Source organism: Cricetulus griseus, chromosome 8, assembly GCF_003668045.3.
Source record: "Cricetulus griseus strain 17A/GY chromosome 8, alternate assembly CriGri-PICRH-1.0, whole genome shotgun sequence".
Taxonomy (NCBI): domain Eukaryota; kingdom Metazoa; phylum Chordata; class Mammalia; order Rodentia; family Cricetidae; genus Cricetulus; species Cricetulus griseus.
In genome coordinates this window covers 21,470,966-21,482,214 of record NC_048601.1, presented here as the reverse complement: position 1 = coordinate 21,482,214, position 11,249 = coordinate 21,470,966, and the positions used below count along the sequence as shown (strand labels likewise).

General features: G+C 51.6%; 1 protein-coding gene across 3 annotated transcripts; it reads left to right on the top strand.

Moving 5' to 3' along the window:
* Positions 1 to 3,879: 3,879 nt before the first annotated feature.
* Positions 3,880 to 8,045, top strand: Mlf2 (myeloid leukemia factor 2). 3 transcript variants are annotated; one of them, XM_027428264.2, is made up of 8 exons: positions 3,880 to 4,019; positions 4,558 to 4,635; positions 4,895 to 5,021; positions 5,258 to 5,293; positions 6,024 to 6,077; positions 6,388 to 6,516; positions 6,662 to 6,821; positions 7,290 to 7,477. In XM_027428264.2, the coding sequence occupies exons 2-8, from the start codon at positions 4,586 to 4,588 to the stop codon at positions 7,475 to 7,477; spliced, it is 744 nt and encodes a 247-aa protein (XP_027284065.1). In that variant the 5' UTR covers positions 3,880 to 4,019; positions 4,558 to 4,585. The 3 variants fall into 3 exon arrangements, with proteins under 3 accessions (XP_027284065.1, XP_027284066.1, XP_035304562.1); XM_027428265.2 differs by lacking the exon at positions 5,258 to 5,293 and having other exon boundaries at positions 7,290 to 8,045; XM_035448671.1 differs by lacking the exon at positions 3,880 to 4,019 and having other exon boundaries at positions 4,586 to 4,635; positions 7,290 to 8,045.
* Positions 8,046 to 11,249: the final 3,204 nt, after the last annotated feature.

The window sequence follows — 11,249 nt, the reverse complement described above, 5'->3', positions numbered from 1 at the left end:
TTGCCTAGCCTAAATAAACCTTCAAATAAAATGTGGAGCAAGTAAAAAGCAGTTGCCACCAAGCCGACCCCGTGACTGTGATTTCCTGGAGCCCACATGGTGGAAGAAGAGAACTGACCTCCACATGCATGTCATGATATAAGCACCCCATACACAAATGAATATAATAAAAGATTTTAATAAAAACAAAATCATGAAAAGATAGGGCATAGCACCATATGCCTGGAATCCCAACACTTGGTTGGCAAAGATAGGAGCATCAGGACTTCAGTAAACTTCATAGCAGCCTGGGTGACACAATCGGACTGTCCCAAGTAAAAAATAGGGCTGTGGGCTTAGCTCAATAGAAGAGCACTTTCTGCCATATGCAAGGTCCTGGGCCCAATCCTGGATTCACACACACACAGAGATAAAAATGGATGGTATGAGATTCTTAAGGTTTCTTGTTTGGTTTTCATCTCTTTTGACAACATCTTACATAGAGACTTGCTATGTGTAGAGCTGGAATTACAGATGTGTATTTAACATTCATTGTGACATTCTTACAGTCTGAGAGACAGAAGAGAAAGGGTTCCAGACATCTAAAGGCAGGAACAAAGATACCAAATAATAGAGAAAGAAAGACGGAGATGCTGCACAGTGATGGTGCACGCCTTTAATCTTAGGAGGCAGAGGCAGGCAGATCTCTGAGTTTGAAGCCAGCCTGGTACACAGAGCAAGTTCCAGGATATCCAGGACTGGTACACAGAGAAACCCTGTCTCAAAACAAAGAAAGAGAGGAAGAAAGAAGGAAAAAAGGAGGAAGAAAGAAAAAAACAAAACGAAACATGGAGATATAGCTGGCCATGGTGGCACACAACTGGAATCCTTGCATCCAGGAAACTAAGGCAGAATTACCGTTAGTTCAAGTGCTCCCAGGCAGGGCTTTATAGCAAAACCTTGTCTCAAAACAAACAAAACTCACAGTAAGGAGGCTAAAAGACTCAAGTCGGTAGGGACTATCTTACTTAGCTTTGTCTGTTTAATACACTATACCTAGCACAGGGCAAGTGCTCATTAAATACAAGTTGGTTGGCCAAGCAATGAACTTGCTTTGATGGCCAGGTGTGATGGCACATGCCTTTAGTCACAGAGCTACATAGTGGGACCTTGTCCCAGAGGGGGACTTGCTTTGAAAGGAGACAAGAACAAAAAAAGAACTTGTATAGCATCTCTTTATTAAGTCAAAGTAGCAGAACACTTTTTTTTTAAGATTTATTTATTTATTATGTATACAGTGTTCTGTCTCCATGTGTCCCTGTAGGCCAGAAAAGAGCACCAGATCTCTTTATGGATGGCTGTGAGCCACCATGTGGTTGCTGGGAATTGAACTGGGGACCTCTGTAAGAGCAGCCAGTGCTCTTAACCTCTGAGCCATCTCTCAAGCCCTGAAGTAACATTTTTAATGATCAGATTTATTCTCTGTGTGTGACTATTTTGCCTATACGTATGTATGTGTACCATGTGTGTGCAATACCCACAGAGGCCGGAAGAGGGCATTGGATATCCTGGAACTGGATATTATTTTACTAGTGGTTGTGAATCACGAAATGGGTCCTGGTAATTGTACTATGTCTCTTGCAAGAGCAGTAAGTGCTCTGTTTTAGATTGATTTTATATGCATGTGTGTCAGAATGCCAGGTGAGCACCCTTGGATGCCTGGAGAGGGTGTCAGATCCCCTGGAACTGGAACTCTAATCATACTGGGTTCTTCTGGAATAGAAACAAGCACTTTTTTGTTTTTGAGACAGGGTTTCTCTGTGTAGCCTTGGCTGTCCTAGAACTCACTTTGTAGACCAGGCTAGCCTCAAACTCATAGAGATCTGCCTGTCTCTGCCTCCCAAGGGCTGGGATTAAAGATGTGCACCACCACTTCCCAGTTTTGTTTTTTTTTTAATTATGTATTTTATGTATGAGTGCTGTATCTGCATGTGTGCTTGCATGCCAGAAAAAGGGCATCAAACCCCATTATAGATATTTGTGAGCTGCCATGTGGTTGCTGGGAATTGAACTCAGGTCCTCTAGAAAAGCAACCAGTGCTCTTAACCGCTGAGCCATGTCTCCAGCCCAACTTTAAAATATATATGTTTTTGTTTGTTTGCTTTGTTTTTTTAGACCTACTATATAGCCCAGGACAGCCCCTAACTCATAGAGATCTTCCTGTCTCTGCCTCCAAGTGTTGGGATCAAAAGCCTGTCCCACCAACAGCACACACTTAAGCACTGAGCCGGCTCTGCAGCCCTGGGGTACTCTCTTTTATGAGTGTGCATGTGCGCTGGGGGTGGCGATGTTTGAGACAGGGATTCTCTGTTTCTCTGTGTAGCCCTAGCTGTCCTGCAACTCACTCTAGACCAGGCTAGCCTGGAACTCAGAGATCCACCTGTCTCTGCCTCTGGAGTTAAAGTGTGGGCCACCACTGCCCCACCCTGAGGTACTCTTGATTGAATGTCAAAACTGCATCCATATCTTTGGAGGAAGAAGAAAGGGCAATTATCGGGTGGGATATCCAGACTTAAGGTTTTATTTATCCCTAAATATATCAATGAAAATTTTTTTCTTATATTCTTCTGGTTTTAGTTTGCTAATCTGCCTGCATACCTCCTGGATACACTATTTTTCCCCACTTAGTAATGATCAAATCGAAAGAAACTGAGAATCTCTGTTCCCAATCTTCTCCTAACTAACCTTGGATCCTTTCCCCCAGGGAATTGTGGAGAATAAAACTTTCTCTTTGGATCAGGTTCCACACGGTACCGTTGTGGCTGACAGCCAGAGTAAAGAACTAGGGAGAGTTTTGAGTTTGGATCTCTGTGGGTCAAAGTCTACCTAATACAGTTCAGGTCCTCTGACCCAAAGAGGAGGGCTCTGCAGCTCAGCCAGACTTTGTGCAAGACAATTAGTATGTCAAAATATCAGTCTCTGGCTTTGGAATCAGGCCTCTGGGGCTCACTTTGTAGCCCCGCCCCTGGGTGATTCTGCTTAATTTAAGTCTCCACCCCTTTATTCTTCTAAACTTTTAGTCCCTTGACCTACCTACCTGCTTAGAGGAAAGTTAAGTTTTTGAAGACATAAGAGCTAGAGAAAAGGGGCTGGAATGTGGTAGAGCACGTGCTCTGGCATGCACGAGGCCCTGGGTTGGATCCCTGAGCACCAAAACCAAAACCCAAGAGAGACGACAAACGCCACACAGCCTTCAGAACTAACGCGGTTGCCCCAGGCTCGCCCTTCACAGACAGGTCGAGCGGTTCAGAAGCCAAAGCCAACACGGAGTCCTAAAAGTGCTAAATTCCAGCCTGGCCCAGGGGCGCCCTCTGGCGGCCAATCTCCCAGCCCGGATTCCCTTTCCTTGTGGGCTTTTTCCAAACCCCAAGTAGACCTGAGCTACACTGTCCCCTCCTCCAACTCCAACTCCTCTGCGTCACCCCGAGGACCCGCCCGCCCGCCGCCGGAGCGTCCCCCGTGAAGCAACCCATCCTCCGGTGTGTTTAAAGGTCCCCACCGGGATCCGCCCCACTGGCCGCCCACAGACAGCGCCTGCCCCCGCCAGGAAGGCGCGGCACACCCTGCCCCCACGCCGCGCCCGGCCGCCCGCCCGCCCGCCCTCCCCACCCCCCCACCCTCGCCCGAGCCTCTTCCTGTGCCCGGATCCCCACGCCGGCTTAACGAGGCCTCCCCGCGGCCCCAGAGGCCCGCCCTCCCGGGCTGCGCCGCCCCCTCCCAGGCCGGTGGGCGGGGCTCCCGCGGCCCGCCCCGGGGGCCTGCCCGCCGTGACGTCACTTCCGCCGGGGCCTGGCCGAGGTTCGGCTCCGCGGGCCGAGGGCGGGGGTACGGAGGTGGCAGCCGAGGCAGGAGGCGGTGCGGGAGACGAGAGGCTCCCGCGCGGGCGGACCCATCCCTGCGTCCCGGGCCGCGACCCTGCTCCTGCAGCGCCCCGAGAAAGAGGCCGGCCGGATGGGCCGCTGAGCCCGAGTCGGGGACCGGTGAGGCCCGGGCGCCGCGGCCTGCGCGTTGCAGGGTGGCGAGCCCGGGAGCGGACCTCCCTCTCCGGCTCGCCCGGCGGGGGGCGCGGGCTGGGACAGCCGCGGAGCGGCCGGGTGGGCGGCGAGGTCGGCCGGGGAGGCCTGGCAGAGGCCGGCGCCAGCAGAAGGCGGAGCAGTTGGGGTCATTAGTGGGGCGGCGGGGCCGCCGTTCGGGATTCTCGTCGAGCCTGGCGTCGGAGGAGGAGCTGACCGTGGCTCCGGGAAGAGGATGGGCGGGCGGCGGGCGGGCGGGCGGGGGTTGGGGGGGGCGGCACTGAGAGGCTTGGGAAAAATTCCATGACCCGTGCGATGGGTTTGGAGAGCCGCTCGCCCCCGGGACTGAAAGGTGCGGTGGCCCACCCGCCGAAGGGTCTCCCTGGAGTTTGGAGGGGTCAGTGACAGTACAGTGTGCGAGAGACAGCTTTGAGAGGAGCTGCACCGAGCCAGTCTGCAGAAGCCTGGCCGCCTGCATGCAACTCGGGCCTCCGTGTCTTCACAGTGTGGAGCCCCCTGGAGCTGAGATCAGGATGTTCCGCTTCATGAGGGACGTGGAGCCTGAAGATCCCATGTTCCTGATGTGAGGAAACCCCCCAGCCCCCCCCCCCCGCCCCCGAGTGCTGAGCGCTCATCCCACTCTACCTCGGGTCTGAGCAGTTCAGACAGACCTCTGGGTTCCCGTCTGGAACTGGTTAGAACTAGCTGGGTACTCAGCTGCAGCTCTCAGTTAGAGGGAAGTTGGTATCTGTGCCGCTGTGTGCCCCTGACTTACGGTGGGGAGGCAGGGAAGGCTGGGTTTTGACAGCTTGGTCTTTTTTGCCACCATGCTCGCTCCACAGGGACCCCTTTGCCATTCACCGTCAGCATATGAGCCGCATGCTGTCAGGTGGCTTTGGATACAGCCCCTTCCTTAGCATCACAGATGGTAACATGCCAGCAACCAGGCCTGCCAGCCGCAGGATGCAGGTAACAGTTGGAACATATCTGAGACGCAGGGTGGGTAGTAAAGCATGCTGATACCCTACAGCCAGCCCCAAAAGGACATGCTCAGTGTTCGAGGCTGAGGACTGGGGTCAGGAGCCTGGGAAAGGGACTTTGTGATTCTTTGAGAGAAAGATGAGGGGGAAATGGAGGGCATGGGCCTTGCTTAGTATTGAAGGTGGGATGTTGTTCTAAATTGTGTTCCCCGTGTGTTCCTGTAGACTGGGGCTGTCTCTCCTTTCGGGATGTTGGGAATGGTGAGTCCTTCATTTCTTGTTCCCCTACATGTCGTCTTAGATGTTGTTTCTAAATGTACCCCTTTGGAGTAGTCTCAGGGATGGTATCAAAATGATCCCTTTGGATAGTTCAGAGCCCATTGGGTATAAATCCAGGAGCTAGGACTGGAAAGATGGCTGCACAGTCAAGAGCACTTGGCTGCTCTTTCAGACGACCAGGTTCGATTCCCAGCACCCACATGGCAGCTCACAACTGTCTTACCCAGTCCTAGGGGATCCAGTGCCGTCTTCCGACCTCTACCATAGATCACATGAATGTAGTGCACAGACATGCAGACGAAACACCCATACATGTAAAAATAATGCACACACACACACACACATACACACAGAGAGAATCCTGGATCTAGATACTTCTGACACCTGGAAATCCTTGGTCACTGAGGAAAATACAGCTGTATAACATCCTTAGGTGCATCCTGAGGGCCAGGGAAAGAGTTTGGGATGCTCTCATGACTGTTAGAATGTTAGAGGGTTGGTTTGATTTATTGACTTTGGCTCAGATAAGGAAATGCACCAAGAGAAGGGTCAGAGCAGCCACAGAGCCTGAGGAGGCGGCCAGCATTTCTGAAGGAGGTTAGGTGTTCTAGTTAGATTTACAGGAGGAAGAGAAAGGGCCTGCACTCAGAGTAGTTCCAAAACAGCATCACTGTCTCCTTTGCTTTCCTGACTGTCTTTCATCTTTCCTCAGTCTGGTGGCTTCATGGACATGTTTGGAATGATGAACGACATGATTGGAAACATGGTATGGCTCTTGCTCCATCCTGGGCCCTTTTCTCAGTGGCAGCCACTGTCCTTGGCACCCTTTAGGCAGGAAGGGAGGCGTACGCTAGTGAAGAGGGTGGGTTGGGTGAAGTAACGGGTCCTCTGTCGGCTCCTACCTGTGAATGCTTAAGTATGTTTAGTGCTGACCTCTGAGGAATTGGGAAGTTAGGGTCTTTTTCCCATTCTTGCATAGTTTAAGAAAGATGTGGCAAGAACACGCAGCTGAAGGGTGGGCACTCTTCCACAGAGTAGCTTCCCTCATCAGTCTCACCCTCTCCTTTCCTCCTCAGGAACACATGGCTGCTGGAGGCAACTGCCAGACCTTTTCTTCCTCCACTGTCATCTCCTACTCCAACACTGGGGATGGCGCCCCAAAAGTGTACCAGGAGACATCTGAGATGCGCTCTGCCCCAGGAGGGGTGAGTATGGCACTCCCTCCCCATCTCAGGAAGTAGGGTCGAGTGGCACCACCGGCGCTCTGGTGTCTTCTTCTGGCGTGGGTCATGGGTGGTAGAGCCAGGGTTTTGGAGGGGAACTGAATGTGCCACTCTCCCCTCCTCCCAGATCCGGGAGACACGGAGGACCGTCCGGGATTCAGACAGTGGTCTAGAGCAGATGTCCATCGGGCATCACATTCGGGACAGGGCTCACATCCTCCAGCGCTCCCGAAATCACCGCACAGGGGACCAGGAAGAGCGACAGGACTATATCAACCTGGATGAAAGTGAGTCTGCCTTCCCTTCTGAGCAGCAGCCCGGGTCTAGTTCCTGCGGACTAGATCATAGCTTTCTCTCCCTTCCCACAGGTGTCTCTCAGGCAGAGTTCTAGGCTTAGACCTTGTTGCCAGCTTCAGGGCTGAGTCAGGGGTTGCCAGGGAGGGGGCAGATCCTGTGACTGTAGTCAAGTGTTCATGGTGGTGTGTCCTTCCAGATCTGGGGCAATGACTATTCTTTCCCTGCCTTTACTTCATCTTTCTCAAGTTAGTGGCTTTATTCAATTCCCATCGTGTGTGTGTGTGTGTGTGTGTGTGTGTGTGTGTGTAACTCCTGGTGGCTTTCTCCAAGTGGTTGTGCCAGAGTGGCTCCCTGCCTCTGTGCTCACATGCACTGTGTGGACCTTTGCCCCTGGTTTCTGGTCTCGGAAGGCTGTGTGTGGCTCACGGCTCTCCACACCTGCACTCTGTCTTCCTTAGGTGAGGCAGCCGCATTTGATGATGAATGGCGAAGGGAGACATCACGATTCCGGCAGCAGCGTCCTCTGGAATTTCGACGCCATGAGGCTTCTGTGGGTGGGGGACGAAGGGCCGAGGGGCCTCCCCGTCTGGCTATCCAGGGACCTGAGGACTCCCCTTCCCGACAGTCCCGTCGCTATGACTGGTGAGAGCCCCAGGCTCTCAGCCTCTCTTGTACAGGGTGAGAGGCTGAGAGATCATCCCGTGAAATAACGTTGTCCTTTCCAGCCTCATCCCAATTTAATATTAAATTAACAGGCAAGCTGGCCCCCACCTCTCCCTGGGGGTCTCAGGGAGAGCCTTTTACTGCCCCCTTTACCTACTTTTTCCATCTTTTATCCCCTCACCACGATGACCCCACCCATCTTGTATCCACTAACTTGAGTTTTCATTTCCTGCTCCATCTCCAAGCCTCCTCATCTTCCTCTGAGCCCCTGCCACACATTGAAGGTTTTGGGGTGCAAGCTCTGGGTTTAGGGGTCACCATCCCTCAGCTCTCCTGGATCCTTGCTCACCTCTTCCTCAGAGTCACACTGCAGATGCCACAGTCGTATGAGGGCTGTGGAGGGAGTGGACTAGTTCCCACCTCTTTGTCCCTTCTCCCACCCCACATCACAAAAACACTTTCCTATACCCTTCTCTGCCTTTATAAAAATAAATGATTTGTGCAACTTGTAACTAGGTGTTTATGGAATAAAGGAGAATGGAAAAAAGTAAGATTCTGGCTGTACTTTCATCTTTTCCCTCAGTTCAGCCCCCCCCCCCCAGTCTAGTCACTCTCTTACCTCCCCTCTTGGCTCCACGTGTGGCCCAGCTCTCTTAGGGTTTCTTCTGCTGTGATGGAACACCATGACCAAGGCAGCTTATAAAAGAAAGCATTTCATTGGGGGCTTGCTTACAGTTTCAGGGTGAGTCCATGACCATCATGGTGGGGACAGCACAGCAGGCAGGGGGCCTGGTGCTGTAGCAGTAGCTGAGCGCTCACATCTGATCTACAGGCAAGAGGCAGAGAGACGGAAAGAAACCTCAAACCCAGTGACACCTCCAGCCATTCCTGTACTCCATCACAACCTTGGCATCTGACCAACTCCACTCAAGTTTTGTATTAGGGTACAGGGTGTAGCCTGTGGGGTTGTCCAGCTCTTCCTTGGGGCAGACATACATTTGCACAGGTAACCTTGCACAAGTCTTCAAGAGGGAAGGACTAGGGGTCGACATTCCTGAATTAGCCAACCCCCCAGATGCTAAGAATTGGAGCCAGGAAGCAGAGCAGTGGAGAAAGTTGGCTGGAACCAGAGCAGTCTGGAGGACAGGAGGAGCTCACATTTCTCAGCATGTTCACTCTTGTTTTGCAGCCAAATGGGTCACTCTGTCCCTCCTGCATGCTAGGCAAGCACTCTGCCACTGAGAGCTATGTCCCCAAGCCAGGCTTCCTTTTTTTTCTCTTCTACAGACATGGTAACAGTGTGGCTAACACTGACCTTAATTTCCTGATCCTCCAGCAGATGCCTCTCCAGTGGTGGGATTTCAGGCATGTGCCACCATGCCTGGAAGCATTTCAGGTTTCTTCTATTGAGTTATTTTTCTGCTGATAAAAGCCAAAATACAGGGCCAGGCATGGTGGTGGTGAATGCCTTTAATCCCAGCATCTGGAAGCAGAGACAGGTGAGTCTCCATAGTTAAGAACAGATCCCTGTCTCAAAAAAACAAAACAACAAAACCACAGGTAAAAAGACCTGAAGGTTATGATCTGTCTCAAAGAAGAAAGGATTTCCTATGACTGATAGACAAATAGATTCCAGTGGATAAGGAATTGTCTAGTTGACCAAGAAGCACAGAGATGAAATTGAGCCTAACATTTAAGCCCTGACTTGCTAGCCCAGAATAATAATCTTGGTTAGAAGGTTGGTGGAGATGCGTGCCTGCAGGGGCAGCCTCGCCTGGGTTTTGAAGTTGAAACTGAAGTCATTCCAGCCCTTCAATGTAAGCTCTCACATGGGAAGGGAGGCACAGGCTTCGTGAGTGTAGAAGTAGCTCTCACGGTTTGCCAGGGTTGAAGACCCGAGGCTTGGTCCCCAGGCCAGTCTACCTCTAACTAGGTCTTGGTCAGGTTTTGACTTACCTGGGCCTCAGTTATGTACTTACATTCCTGCTGCAAGAGATCTTAGGTGTGCTTCATGCCCAGCCTCTTTCTGCATTACAGTTCTGGTGTCCATCTGCATTTCAGTGTTCTTTCGATTCTGTTCCTTTTGTGGGATGGGATCTCATACAGCTCAGGCTGGCCTTGAACTCAATGTAGAGCTGAAGATGACCTTGAACTTCTGATCCTCCCAGGTGCTAGAATTCCAGGCTTGAGCTACCACAGTCAGCTTTCAAGTGTAGTGCCGGACGGACTAGAACAGGGCAAGGACCTTGGCTTCAACACAACCAGTGTTCCACACTAATTCATGTCCAGGGTTTCAGATATATGGTGCTGGGGACAGGCCCTGGGCTTTCTTACATATGCTAGTCAAGTGACCTACCACTGAGCTACAGCCCTGGCCCTAAGGGAACTAATTTTCCCCTGGTCCCTGCTCTAGGGTTGGTCACTATAACCTTGCTTCAGCCTGGGCCATGTGATTGTGGTGTTCTGTGGAGAGATACTGTAGGACACGAGGTGCCAGTAGGAGACTGAGTTACAGAAGAACTAACATTCTGGGTGCCCCAGCACCTCACCTCTGAGATCACAGTGGGGGACAGCCAAAGAGCAGGAAGGTGATGCTGCACCCCTTCAATCCCAGCATGGGGGAGGGGAGGCAGAGGCAGTGGATCTCTGAGTTAGAGGCTAGTCTGGTCTACAGAGTGAGTTCCAGGACAGCAAGGGCTATGCTTTGTAAAGTCTCTCTCTCTCTCTCTCTCTCTCTCTCTCTCTCTCTCTCTCTCTCTCTCTCTCTCTCTCCTCATTTTTTTTCCAGATGGTTTCTCAGTATACTCCTGACTGTCCTGGAACTCTCTCTGTAAATCAGGACACCCTTGAACTCAGAAATCGCCTGCTTCTGTCTCCTTTATGCTAGAACTTAAAGGCATGTGCCACCACACTTGCTAAGAGACCCTTTCTCAAAAAAAGGAAGAAAAAGAAAGAAAGAAAGAAAGAAAGAAAGAAAGAAAGAAAGAAAGAAAGAAAGAAAGAAAGGAAGACAGACTCTCCTGAAAATGCTGGCATTTTACTCTGGTCAGCTCTCCATCCAGACTCAGCCTCATGGCAACACCCTCTCAGCCCCAGACTGAGGAGACATATTCAGGTCTGGTCCCACCCCTGAAAAGTACAGGTCAGAAGAGGCAAGTCCTGGGTGTGAGACAAGCAGGGCAATGCAGAGGAGTATAGTCATTAATGAGCAAGACCTAGCCAAGCTCAGCCACTTAGGAGCGGCTCTCCATCTCTAAGCACTAGTTCCCTGCAGCATATGGGTTTTCTAGACACTGGAGGCGTGGGTTCATGGAGTCACAGAGTCACACCTCAGGACTGTGAATGGACTTCGGGGGACACAGCGCATGAGGTCCCAAACAGTGTCCTGCTTCGGATGTTTCTTCTACCCTTTGGTGCTCTGGGGTGCCCCTTAGTCCCCACTCTCCTCAGAGCTCCTAAGACACTTCAGACACAAACTGGAAGTCATCCCCTTGGCCTGGTCTTGGCCCCTAACCATCCATTCTCCCAGCTGGAAACCATCATCATTGGCTTCCCCCGTGTCTCAGCTCCCCCTGCAATGGCAAGTGGAAACAAGTGTTCTGGCTCTGCTCTGATGTGGTTTGGATTTTTTTCTCTCTCCTACTATAATGGCCCAGGTTTGGTACTTTCTCCATCGTCCTTTACTCCGTGTCCAAGTTGTATAGATGCTGTTACCTGGAGAATCAGGAACCAACCTGTAGGAGAAACAGATATTC